This window comes from Daucus carota, chromosome 1 (assembly GCF_001625215.2).
Source record: "Daucus carota subsp. sativus chromosome 1, DH1 v3.0, whole genome shotgun sequence".
Classification (NCBI taxonomy): domain Eukaryota; kingdom Viridiplantae; phylum Streptophyta; class Magnoliopsida; order Apiales; family Apiaceae; genus Daucus; species Daucus carota.
Genome location: NC_030381.2, coordinates 39,406,761 through 39,420,287, shown reverse-complemented (window position 1 = coordinate 39,420,287; position 13,527 = coordinate 39,406,761). Strand labels below are relative to the sequence as shown.

The window sequence follows — 13,527 nt, the reverse complement described above, 5'->3', positions numbered from 1 at the left end:
CCGATAGTAATAATTGTAAAGTGAGTAGAGATAGATCGTACCTTATTTCTGTGAAAGTCGCAATTTTAGAGTTGGTTAGATTGTACCTGTTTATGATGTACCTTGTTTGGCTTCTCTCAGTTTGACAGAGTCCTTTTTTGACTTATCTCAGTTCGGCAGAGTCTTGTGCTGATAACGTGTTGTAAATCTTGTAAAGTATACTATTAAACTACACAAGGATATAAAGGAAACTATCCTGGAAAGTATAAGAGAATAGAAGATGGAGAGAGAAAGTAGTTGTATTTCGGAATATTTCAGAATAGAATTCATTTCAACTGAACCAGCTATTTATAGAGGTTGGTTGATGAATCTTCCTAACTAAGATTTGCAATACTTCTAGGTTAAGTATTACGATTTTTCTCGAGTAAGTATCGTAAGTCTTCCTCGATAAGCTATGCGAGTCTTCCTTAGTAAGTTTCGTCAGACTTCCTTGATAAGTTTTGCGAGTCTTCCTTAGTAAGTTTCACCAAATTTACTTGATAAGATTTGCGAGTCTTCTTGACTAAGATTTTGGCAATCACTTAATATATTATTTTATAACAAAATTATTATAAATTATATATCTTATATGATTTTAATATGATGGAGAAATTTGATATAACGAAGGTGATAACAGTTTTAGCTCAGACATTATTTTAGCATATAATGCATATAATGCTTTTATATATTTATTATAAGTATTATTTATGAATGTCAAGCATTGTTATAACTAATATTTCTACGGTCCGTCTGGCTGAGCTTATAACTTATACCTTAATGTGACTTATGTGATAAGCTAGAAGTTTAAAATATGTGTTTGGATAATTTTAACTTATTAATAACATATAGCTAGGTTATCGAATATATAATGACAAAAATAAAAATAACTTATGGATAACTTATGATTTAAGGGTCATTTTATCAATAATTTTCAAAAATATTAAATCAATCAAAAAAAAAATCTCAATTTCTGATTTTAAGTCGGTTTCTGACTTATTTATAGCGATTTTTGATTTATTACATAAACAAAAATTTTTCAGTTTAAAGTCGTAATTCATCTAAATCCGGGGATTAAAACCGAGGTGAACAGGCTCCTTATATTGTTTAAACGAATCTTTCGCACCGACCCCTCAACCCTCGCTACGCCCCTACATCTTAATTAAATGTTGGTACTAATAATTGGGGCATCTGCTTTATGTTTGTTTCTAGATTCTTCACTTGCTTTATTTGCCATTTTCAGTAATGTTTTGCATTTTCAATAATTTGCATAAGAAGCCAAAAATTTGACTCTTGTTCTCGTTTCCTTGCAGCTCTTTCACCGTAGGTGTGCGCTGTGCCTGTTATTGCAGCAATTCTTGGCCCTCATGCTCCACGCTCCTTATTTTCTGAGAGAAAATATTAAAATTAAAAGATATTGAACTATTGAAGTAGTAAATTAAAAATATTTCCCATACTGACAGAAATTTTCGTTTGAAATTGAAAAAAATAATACTTGTTACTCACCCCATCTCTTAATACTTTTTCTGTTTGCCTTTGTCACGCTTGCCAACACACATTTTTGATCGTTAATATCTTTAATTTCATATTAGTATTAAATATAAAAATTTCATTGTATTAAAGTACTCACAAATACGAATCCAACATGATCATTCATGAATATATTAAGTCTTATAGATTAGACGTAAATTAATACTTTGTCTCATTTCATCAACAGTACCGACATTTGAAACAACAAAAAGTAAATAGAAACGGAAGGAGGGAGTATCTTTTAATACTTTACTTTTCTCGCTTTGTAGTAATAGTTCTTTTGTCAATGCTCTTGCTTTGCATGCCTTGCTTTGCATGATCGAGCCAGAACTCAGAAGCTGAGAATTGAATAGAGAGACGACATCTGATCACTTTGCATTTTTAATTTACTGAATTCGGTTTCTGAGTCCTAGCTAGTTGCGCTATGTCGTACACTACTTCGAATTTATAAGTTAGAGTTTTATTTGATTTATAGTTTAGGAGAAAATTGATTTAAAAATATGTTTGAGCATAAAAATTAATCTTTTGAGTTTTGACAATAATATACATTAACTTCTTGAAAAGAGTAGTCTTACAATTTTCGCTCTAGGAATATGAAATTTTATCAAAATTTATTACTTAAGTGTGATTAAGTAATAGCCAAAATACCATTCTATTCCCTTTTTTGATTTTAAATTAAATTGATAATAATTTGATTACATACATACACACGTCAATTCTCCCTTTTCCGCACTTCTTATTTTCCTTCCCCTCGACGGTCTCAGAGAAATCCCTCTTTTCTCTTTATTTCTTCTGCCTTTTCCTACTTTTAATGCAACTGTACTTTTATTTCTTATAATAAAACTAGATTTGTAAGTATGAACGTTTTTAAGAAATCCTTAAAAATATGTCAAAAAAGAAAGAAAAAAAAGAAGTCCTTAAAAATGTATATACTCTTTCTTTGCTCAAAACGATTATACCCTAAAAAAGGGTAAGATATTTTATTTTTCTAATTGTGCTGAGGTGGAGCTCCTTCTTCACTTTAAAAATATTTATTTGACCACATAGATACTGAGTTTATAAAATTGATCAAAAAAGTACAAATTGTAAATAATACGTCATCAATGTGCAATTTATTGTGATTTGTATTTGCGAACATTAATAATACTAGCTTATAACTGGTGCAATGCACGGACAGTTATAATATTTGTTATGTTATTTTATCATATGTAGTTTAAATTTAACTAATTTTATTGTAAAAATAAAATTATGATAGAATAAGTCAAATAGATTTTTATTTAACAGCTGAATAAATTCTTAATAGTTAAGTCCGTCAAATGACTAATTAAAAATTAGGTCGAACATATATTTTGATGAGAATGTTAAATATATTTGTTTGCATGTTATAATTTAAGGAAATTTATAAACTCATATATAAATCAACCAATCAATTTTATAATATTTCATTAGTAATAATTAATAATATAGTATAAAACATATTATAAGTTAAAGAAACGTATAAAACCAAATATCAATCCATCATACAGACCTAATTTTTAATGTTTTAATTTAATAGATAATAAAAAAAATATTATAACATATTATAAATTAATGGGTCCGTGGGTTGAATAATAACCGTCTCACCAAACTCGACTGATCGACCGACCAACTAACCAATTGAACTACTCATTTTTCGGCTTTCGGCTTCAACAATATAATAATATACAGTATAATAAGATTTATAATATCACTTTTAAAGTGAGACCGTTAGAGTATTTAAAAATAATGTTAATTGATTTTGGTTGAAAAATATCACCGGTTATTTATTAATAACTATATGTAATAAATATTATGTTTTTATACATATGTTGCCTGTGTTAATTGTTGAAAATCGATTTTTTATTTTGGAAATCTGAAAAAGATAATGTGTTTTAGTTAAAAATGTAATTACTATGTTACTCGATGTTATTTTAGAAAATTGAATTTTTTTAGTTAGAAATTTGAAAAAAAATAATATATTTTATTTAGAAAGAATAATTGGTTATATAGATACTAGATAGGCATGTGTTTTAGCCCAAGTGAATAACTGGTTATATGCATAGGCTCATATTTTGGCTCAAGCAACGACCGACCAAACTTGACCCAAACACCGAACTACCAAACTTTTAATGTTTCGACTTTAATATATAATAATATAGATTTATTGTGAATTGACTCTAGTGTTTATATATACTACAACAGATATTCGTACTCGTCAGCCGCTCGTGTATCAGCTGGAAAGCATCTGGAGGATTAGATTTATAACCATGCCTTAATATATTAATTAATGTAAAAGATATATTTTCGATATACTTCCTTCGTTCCACAATATATGTCTCTTTCGAAAATAAATTTGTCTCACAATATATGTCTTTTTTGGAAAAAAAAATTGTCCCATAATACCTGCCCACTTTTAATTCTCAATGCAAATATACTGACACTATTCTAAAATTACCCTTCTTAAAAGTTGTATAATAATTAATAAGGGTTGAGTAATAGTTTACATTTATGCATTTATTAGGGGGTACAAGTGAGAATTTTTTATCTAATTAATGTTTTCTTAATATGTGTAATTTTTTTTAAAAATCACATGTATTATGAGACGGAGGGAATATTATATATGTAACTTACTCTCGCAAATATAAAACTGACTAACATATTAAAAATAAAATATTACTGCTTTCTGGCTTAAACTATTTTCTTATAAATATTATTCAATAATTAGTATCCTCTTATTGTAGGACGATATAAGATTTCAAATTGCAACGACACTTTTTATATATATTCATCATTCATATTGTAATATTAAATTTAATAAAAAGGAAAAAAATTACTCCATTAAAACCAAGTACTATAGTACTATTTTTTGGATCTTATTTACAAATATTCTACTTTGTTATTTATAAAAAAGCCCTAATATATATTTATAAAACTGATATAAAAGACGACTAAGAGTGTTTAAAAATAAGAAAATCAAGCTACTAATTTCTTAAGATTTTACTGAAAAGCTTTAAGCATATTTCAATTTCAATAGTCCCTCCGTCCCTCTTATTTTTATACACTTTCTTTTCCAAGATGTCCCATTCAATTCTATACATTTTAAAACTTTCTCAAAATAGTAAACTTTTATAATATAAAAATCTCACCCACCCACTACTTTCATCTACGTTTTCAAATCTATCAATTAAATATGCATGGTCCCACTACTTTACCTACTTTTTTTTCTCTTTTGCATTATTTTACACTATTTTATACACTTTTTTTATTCTCTGTATCCATTCCAAACGTATAGATCCTACAGAGACGGAGGAAGTATTAGTTAACCATGTTCGTACATCAAATAGTAAGAGATTTCTATGTTGGGGATTGTTAGACCCTTAAGTGGAGTCTAGGACTTGGGCTAAGGGCCGGGGCTGTGAACTCGGTTGGAGGTTCACTAGAGTTGGGTCCTAGCACAAGTATGGGCCAGGCGTTCGGGCTTGGCATGGTACTAAGTGGCAGACTTAGGGCGGGGAGATGAAGTTGGACACTGGAGTACAGTGGAGCAAGTCTAAGCATGGGCAGATCAACAGAGATCGAGTTGGGTTCATGAGTTCTAGAGGCACACCGAACTTATGGGGGTCAGGCTGCATGGCGCAAGGGTAAGAGAGGCAGGCTTAGGTGTAACTCGAACAGGGGCCGGGTTGGCCCAAGGGAGAGTCTACAAACACCAAGAGTCTTCTATGACACAGAGGCGACATGGGAGAAGAGTCCTTATTGGGTCAGACATGGTGGGCTTTGCTGGATAATGGATCAACAATATGGGCTTGGGTTGAGGAGTCCATGGGAGGGGTCAGAGTTGAAGCCCGATGCAAGGATGACTAGGTTCGATGTACGATACGCTTATACATATCGTGTATGAATGGAATATCTCCGAATATGGAAGGAGGAGATATGACATGTCATAAGAGATATGGTATAAGGGAATCTTCTAGAATGCTGGAGAAGATCAAGAGGAGGATCATAAATGATTCGGGGTATCTCTTATTAAGGGAAAGGATATCGGGCGTATCTCTTGTAAAGGGAAAGATATCAGGCATATCTATTATTAAGGGAAAGAATCGTGGATGAGTCAGCATATCTCGGAGGATCTCAACATTAAAGGAGAAGATTGGATGGGCCTTAGGCCATCCAAAGGCCCGTGGTTCCACCTATAAAAGGAGGAGCAACTTCATTCTCATTGATTCAGTAAATAGTCTTGAGAGAGAGAGCTATTGTAGTGAGGTTTTCTGTAGCACTCTTCGTGGTAAGAGCTAGTATCTAGAAGGTAGATAGCCAAACATTGTAAGGCATCAGGCCTAAGTTGCTAGGGTCCTTTTGAGGTAATAAAAGGTTGGGGGTTTCCCCGTAAATAGTTGTGTCTCTTTCCATAGAAGTATATTGTGCTACTAATCATCTTGCAGGGTTCTTGACATCCACGGGGCAAAAGGCACCAAGGGTTTTGGTGGGCACCAAGGGGTTTTGGTGGGAATCACGCAGGCGAAAAATTGGCATTAGGTCGCGCTTCCGCACGCCTGTGTGACAGTTGGCATCAGAGCCAGGTTTGCTATTCAGCAGGTTCGCTTGCTATTTAGTGGGTTTGCGATTCAAGGGGGTTTGATTCAGGAAGGTTCATCAACATGGTTGGCGGAACACAGGGGGATCGAATCTCAAAGTTAGAGGCGCTAGTTGGAGACTTGGAGTCGCCAGATGGGGCATCACTATCAGACCAAGTTGCGAAGATGAGGTCTGATATGGATCACATCAGGAGGGTCTTAGAGAATCATCTTGTTGAAGCTGAGGAGCGGATAACCCAGTTGGAGACAGTTGCTACTAATTGGGAGACTAAGGCTCAGGAGCTGCAGGAAGAGGTGACTATTCTAAGAAAGGCGGTGGCTGCCGGGGGCAACAGCAAGGATGAGATTCACAGGAAGCTCAAGATCCCAAGTCCTAAGGAGTTCGAGGGAAGCCGGGATGCAAAGGCTTTGGAGAATTTCTTATGGGATGTGGAGCAATACTTCAAGGCTGCTTGTGTGCAACCGGGGGAGAAGGTAACTGTGGCCAGCATGTATCTTACGGGTGACGCCAAGTTGTGGAGGAGAACTCGTATGGTTGGTGATAAGGAATCGGGAAAACCAGGAATTGAGTCATGGGATGTCTTGAAGAAGGAGCTCAAGGATCAGTTCTTGCCCAACAATGCGAGCTGGATTGCAAGGGAAGATCTGAGGCACTTGAGGCAGACGGCACCTGTGAGGGAATATGTGAAGAAATTCACATCTCTGTTGCTGGATATTCGGGATATGGCTGAGGCAGACAAGCTGTTTAACTTTGTCTCTTGACTCAAGGTGGACGCACAAGCGGAGCTTCGCAGGAGGAATGTCAAGGACTTGACAATGGCCATTGCTGTAGCGGATAGCTTGAGTGACTACAAGGCTGATGGTTCTTCATCTGAGGACGAGGATGATAGTCCGAAGGAGAAGAAGAGCAGGGTCCGGGAAGAGAAAAGGAGAAACAGGAAAAAGTCTGAAGGAAGCCAAAGGAAGCTCGAGAAGGGTGGGAAGACCGGTGATGGAAAAGGTTGTTTCATCTGTGGAGGGCCGCACTTCAAGAGGGAATGCCCGAATAGGAAGTAGAAGGTGAATGCGCTGGTGGTGAATGATGAACCAAAGGACGAAGTGGCAAGACTATCTCCTTTGCGCATGATTAATGCATTGCAAGTGACGAACGATGATGAAGAAGGGGCGAACCAAGGGATGGACGGTGCTAAACCTAATCTCAAGGTGCTATTGGGAGTGGGGAGTCCAAGGAAAGGGTTAGCCAAAGGGAGGAAGGGTAAACCTCCAGGAGAGTCACGTTCGGGCCCGGGAAAAAGGCCTCGCAGTGGGGAACATTGATCATGTGGCGGGCGTGTAGGCGCCGGGCGTCTACACGGGTCATCCATAAGCCTCATGGGTGACGGGGTTGCAAGGAAGGGGCAACAAGGGTGCTTGTTCTTGATGGCAAGGGGTTGGATCAGGGGCGTTGTGACAAGGGCCAGGGATCGATACAACCAAAAGCGGGTCACCAAGCTATATTGGTCAGGGGCATTCAAATGGCAACGACAAGGGGGTATGGTGCAAAGTACAAGGGGGTGCTAGTCACAAGCACAGGGTACGAGGGCACATACGGATTCATGCAAGGCATAGGGTGAGGAACGTGAGTGTTGGCATGGAGCACCGGGCGTATGTCACGAGATGCAAGGGAGCAAACCGAAAGGGCTGCTAGTCGTTGGGTATTTGGAAGCGGGATGCACTTGATGAGGACATCAAGCTCTTCAAGTGGGGGTGGTTTGTTAGACCCTTAAGTGGAGTCTAGGACTTGGGCTAAGGGCCGAGGCTGTGAACTCGGTTGGAGGTTCACTAGAGTTGGGTCCTAGCACAAGTATGGGCCAGGCGTTCGGGCTTGGCATGGTACTAAGTGGCAGACTTAGGGCGGGGAGATGAAGTTGGACACTGGAGTACAGTTGAGCAAGTCTAAGCATGGGCAGATCAACAGAGATCGAGTTGGGTTCATGAGTTCTAGAGGCACACCGAACTTATGGGGGTCAGGCTGCATGGCGCAAGGGTAAGAGAGGCAGGCTTGGGTGTAACTCGAACAGGGGCCGGGTTGGCCCAAGGGAGAGTCTACAAACACCAAGAGTCTTCTATGACACAGAGGCGACATGGGAGAAGAGTCCTTATTGGGTCAGACATGGTGGGCTTTGCTGGATAATGGATCAACAATATGGGCTTGGGTTGAGGAGTCCATGGGAGGGGTCATAGTTGAAGCCCGATGCAAGGATGACTAGGTTCGATGTACGATACGCTTATACATATCGTGTATGAATGGAATATCTCCGAATATGGAAGGAGGAGATATGACATGTCATAAGAGATATGGTATAAGAGAATCTTTTAGAATGCTGGAGAAGATCAAGAGGAGGATCATAAATGATTCGGGGTATCTCTTATTAAGGGAAAGGATATCGGGCGTATCTCTTGTAAAGGGAAAGATATCAGGCATATCTCTTATTAAGGGAAAGAATCGTGGATGAGTCAGCATATCTCGGAGGATCTCAGCATTAAAGGAGAAGATTGGATGGGCCTTAGGCCATCCAAAGGCCCGTGGTTCCACCTATAAAAGGAGGAGCAACTTCATTCTCATTGATTCAGTCATCTCAGCAGAGAGCATTCACAAGGAGAGCATCAGAGAGGGAGGTCACTAAATAGTCTTGAGAGAGAGAGCTATTGTAGTGAGGTTTTCTGTAGCACTCTTCGTGGTAAGAGCTAGTAGCTAGAAGGTAGATAGCCAAACATTGTAAGGCATCAGGCCTAAGTTGCTAGGGTCCTTTTGAGGTAATAAAAGGTTGGGGGTTTCCCCGTAAATCGTTGTGTCTCTTTCCATAGAAGTATATTGTGCTACTAATCATCTTGCAGGGTTCTTGACATCCACGGGGCAAAAGGCACCAAGGGTTTTGGTGGGCACCAAGGGGTTTTGGTGGGAATCACGCAGGCGAAAAATTGGCATCAGGTCGCGCTTCCGCACGCCTGTGTGACAGGGATACTGTTAGTCACGAACAGCCGACCTCCCGCATAATTGTGATAAGACGTCATTTTGAATATATATCATTACGCACTTATTACCCTATCGCCTGAAATTGGTTGGACCAGAGAGAAGATATTCTGAGACTGAAATATATGGAGTAATCAGATACCAAAGGCTAAGGGCGAAATTAGAAAAATGATAAATTTTAGGGAAATGCTATATCGAGAGCTGGTTTTTTATATCCAGAGCTGATAAAGGATAAAAAGACAAGACTGACATCGTGCATATATAATAACAACAAAAGAAAAAAGTAATATGAGGCTAATTTCATCTTTTCCTGCCTCTTCTGCTCTAGATATAAAAAATCTGCTCTGGATATAATATTTCCCTAAACCCTATAGGTTAGACGCCACAAATTCCACCCAAAAACCATATTTTGATTGCGCTTCAACTCGAACTTAGTCAACAACTTCAGAGAATCTCCAACCAATTGGAAGTTTTTAGCTAGAATGTGAGTTGGCATACCACAATTAAAAAACAGTTCGTAAGAAATCTATAGCAAGATTGCACATCATTTATTATATATTGAATTAATATATTCTATTTTAACAACCTAAAATATTAATAACATGCTATTTTTAAATTATAGTCAATCAATATAGTCAATATCATTGAAGCACAATGTCTTACACGTTAAGCAAATTATACATAATGTTTTGTAGGTCCAATTTAACCGACGATTATAAACAACGTAATTGAAGATGCTCCTAGAGTAGGGATTGTTATGATACGAAAAAAACTCGATTCTTTGTCCCCAACGACTCTCAGTTCCGAGCAGGAACACATTTTCACATTCTTATTTTTGGTGCAGCTTGATCAAAATTGTGCTATGTTGATGTGATAAATTATATACTTATATATAATAAGCGTAAGGGAGATAATTTGGTCGCTTGGTCGCATGGTCACATGGTCCAAAAATTTATTATCCGTTGGATCGTATATTGAGCAAATAAGTACCGATAGATTAGAACAAAATTAACTTCTAATTAAATAAGGCAATTGATATCTACTTGCATCTTTATAATTCCTTTTCTGAATTCAAAACAAATTCTGTCTTTCACATGTTTATGATTTTTTTAATCCGAAATAAATATATCCTACCAGCTTTAATTGTGGAATCATATAAATCGCACCGTCACAAAATTATTTTTATCTAATATATTTTAAAATTAATAAGCCAGATATTTTAATCCAAAATAAATATTTCCTACCAGTTTTAATTGTAGAATCATATAAATCGCACTGTCACAAAATTATTTTTATCTAATATATTTTAAAATTAGTAAGCCAAATTTAAATCATATTATAATAATTTTAATATAAAATACATTTATAAATAAAATCTAATGGAAGTTGACGTCACATATTCTACTCAATATATATTAAAATTTGATAGAAAAAATTAATATTTTGGCATGATACATGAGAGAAAAGGAATGGCTTGATTACAATAGTTTATTTGAAACCATTAATGACTGTGACAGTGTATTTTATACGGCATCACCACTGTCGGATGATCCAACATGTGTAACCAGTTTTTTTTTTTTACAGAAACAAGTCTGAAAAATAGATACTATATATTTTTACAATAGTTCTGACTTACAAACAAATCATAATTTCAAATTTTATTTAATTAAAAATTTTAATTTATTATTTATAAATTAAATTCTTTCGCACCACTTACAATATATTTAAAAAATTTATAAATAATTAAAAAGCTCCCGGGCAAGGCACGGGTTATAAGCTAGTAATAATAATTTACACATCTATGCTAACTCCAAAAACTCAAGTCGTCGGTCCCCTAAGCGTCCAGAATACACAGCCTTCTTGTATTCTCCCCAAGTAAAAGTCCTGTAAATTCTTGGCCGATGGGGAGAAACCGTATGTTGCAACGGAGATAACGATGCTGTGGGCGATGGCGCGCCAAAGTACATCATGGAGATTCGGGACTGCTGGTTAGAGTTCGCGAGAACTCTGTGTCTGACACTGTTAAATCTTTTGTTTGTCAGAACCTGCGAACATATTGAATCATTAAACCGGATTAAGAACAACAGATAAAATTAAACGGCTTATAATTACCTGCAAGACGTCTCCAACGAGCACACAGAATTCGGCTGGATGTGGAGGTACAGAAATCCAACGATTATCTTTGGAACATATTTGTAGGCCGCCCACATGGTTGGATCTCAAGACGGTTAATATCTGCGGATCACAATGCTCTCCAAATCCGACGACAGGACAACTAGTAGTTCTTTCAAGTGGAGGATAATGATTCACTCGAAAACATGAATCATTGTCATCGTCTTTTATCAGGCAACTCAAAGACTTGTCAGTTAGCTGTAAGCCTTGAGCCATAAGATCAAGGACCTCGCAGCTGAGGTCCTTCACAGTTTGGACGTACTCACTCACAACATTACTGAAATACAACATGACAGAATGCAAACACCAAATTAGCACATTCCTTGCTTAGAGGGATAACTGCCGATTAAGGCCTAGTCGTACCTAACAGATTCATTCTCCGTTTCAATTTACATGTCCATGTCCACTTTTGAACGGTGTCTATATATAGCAACTGTGTGTAAATGTATAACAGTACTGCTAAGTTTAACAACATGAATTTCCAACTGACTGTGCATGTCATTGTCTTACAGTCCGTTTTTGGTGGGTTCGGTTTAGGTGTACCCTACTAGGTTTCCACCTTTGCCATTGTACTATTCTCGTCAGAGAATTCTACATTGACGACGACGCTTCGACATAATAGATCCAGTAATTTTTGGTCAAAATAGAAAGTGGATTCCATCTTTCTAATTGTATCTTTTTTGCAGTTGATTGTCTAGTAGACTATTGTTGAGGTCTTGAGGTCGGTAATTACAGATACTATCTGTATGTGCTTGTTTGGTTCACAACAACTGTTCACAAAATTGGTCAGATTGTTTGGTTAGAATACACTATAAATTAAAACTCGAAGAAGATATGCATTTTTTACATTCGAAATGCTTACCAGGATCGTATTATAATCCAACACTCTCTATGAACATAATAAACTCATGAGACTTTATACACCAAGAAGATGAAAAAGTGCAAGTAACTGATGAGAAATTATTCTCTGAGGGAAATATAATGTCACTATCTATTATGCTTTCCATAGCAACCTCCTACCGATTCATCCGCCAGAGGTGCAATACTTGTCTATTATGTGCTACTCATAGAATAGGCCAACTTTAAACTCAAGTAACAGCCAGAAGTCTTGGATTATATCCACGAACTATTTAACTTATTATCCGTGTCTTCTTCGAACATCTTAAGGTTTTCCCTAGAGGGGCTTCGCGGAAGGTTCACAGAATTACCTTGTGCACAATCACATTGTTGCATGCCCTCACATGTTTAACTTTAATGCAGAATGGAAAAGGCTTAACAAATTTTACCTGAATTTATTCGGGTCAGTGGACATGGTTGTTGATCTTCGCGAAATAGAGGCAGGTTTGGCTTCCAGAAGAATGTACTCTAGTTCCCCCATATCACCCTTCAAGCCGATTGATTTGCATCCATATCCGAATGGAGATGGAGGTCCTGCTTCTTGCTTCTCGCGAGCCGGCTTTGAGAAGAAACCGTAGCTCTCCTCCTCCATGCTTGATATGACATGATCAGGAATTCCATGATTCACAAGCTTGAAGAAACCGTACTCTTCACAAGCTTGTACAATTTCATGACAGACTAAATATCTGTCAAGAGACATATCAATTGTTGGAATACGAAATGCTGGGGATTTTCTAGTGGAAAAATGGGCTGGAGAAGGAGCAAGCATTGTGAACTTTAAGACTGGAAAATAAAGATGTGTAAATTGTGAATAAGAGCTAGAGGAAGAAGAATTATTGTGCTACTTGCAAGTTTGGCAAAAGAAATGATGGTGCTCACCTCTTTAAAAAGGCAACGGGCGGGGGTTCATTTAATTGAATAAAAAACACACAAAAAATAAAACAAAAACATATTTAATAAAAATTTTCTTACCACTTGCCTAAGTTTACATAAACAGAAAAACTATTGCCTTTTAGGTTCAAACTGAATACAATAATAATTTTTTGCTCAAAAGTAGATGAAACTTTGTTTATTAAATCTGAAAGTAGCTTTTGCAAATAGAAAATTTTGATCAAACTCTACTTTTAGGAGAAACAGTCTTCGTAATTTTTGTAAACACTTTTTTCAGCTTATGTCTGAAACCGTTATAAATTTCAGATCGAAACTCATCAAAAATATTAATTTTCTATATTTCAATTTAAAATGTGTAAAATCACAAGATTTATTGAAAATTTATCTGATTTTATA

General features: G+C 36.5%; 1 protein-coding gene across 1 annotated transcript; it reads right to left on the bottom strand.

Moving 5' to 3' along the window:
• Positions 1 to 10,884: 10,884 nt before the first annotated feature.
• LOC108195451 (gibberellin 2-beta-dioxygenase 2) lies at positions 10,885 to 13,108 on the bottom strand. The gene is made up of 3 exons (XM_064083543.1): positions 12,630 to 13,108; positions 11,284 to 11,620; positions 10,885 to 11,216 (listed from the first exon to the last, which is right to left on the bottom strand). The coding sequence occupies exons 1-3, from the start codon at positions 13,007 to 13,009 to the stop codon at positions 10,971 to 10,973; spliced, it is 963 nt and encodes a 320-aa protein (XP_063939613.1). The 5' UTR covers positions 13,010 to 13,108; the 3' UTR covers positions 10,885 to 10,970.
• Positions 13,109 to 13,527: the final 419 nt, after the last annotated feature.

Coding starts and splice junctions, on each gene's coding strand:
- LOC108195451 (XM_064083543.1), bottom strand. CDS start 13,009: ATGCTTGCTCCTTCTCCAGCCCATTTTTCCACTAGAAAATCCCCAGCA. Junction 11,621..12,629: donor ACTGACCCGAATAAATTCAG/GTAAAATTTGTT, acceptor GTTGTATTTCAG/TAATGTTGTGAGTGAGTACG. Junction 11,217..11,283: donor TCGTTGGAGACGTCTTGCAG/GTAATTATAAGC, acceptor ATATGTTCGCAG/GTTCTGACAAACAAAAGATT.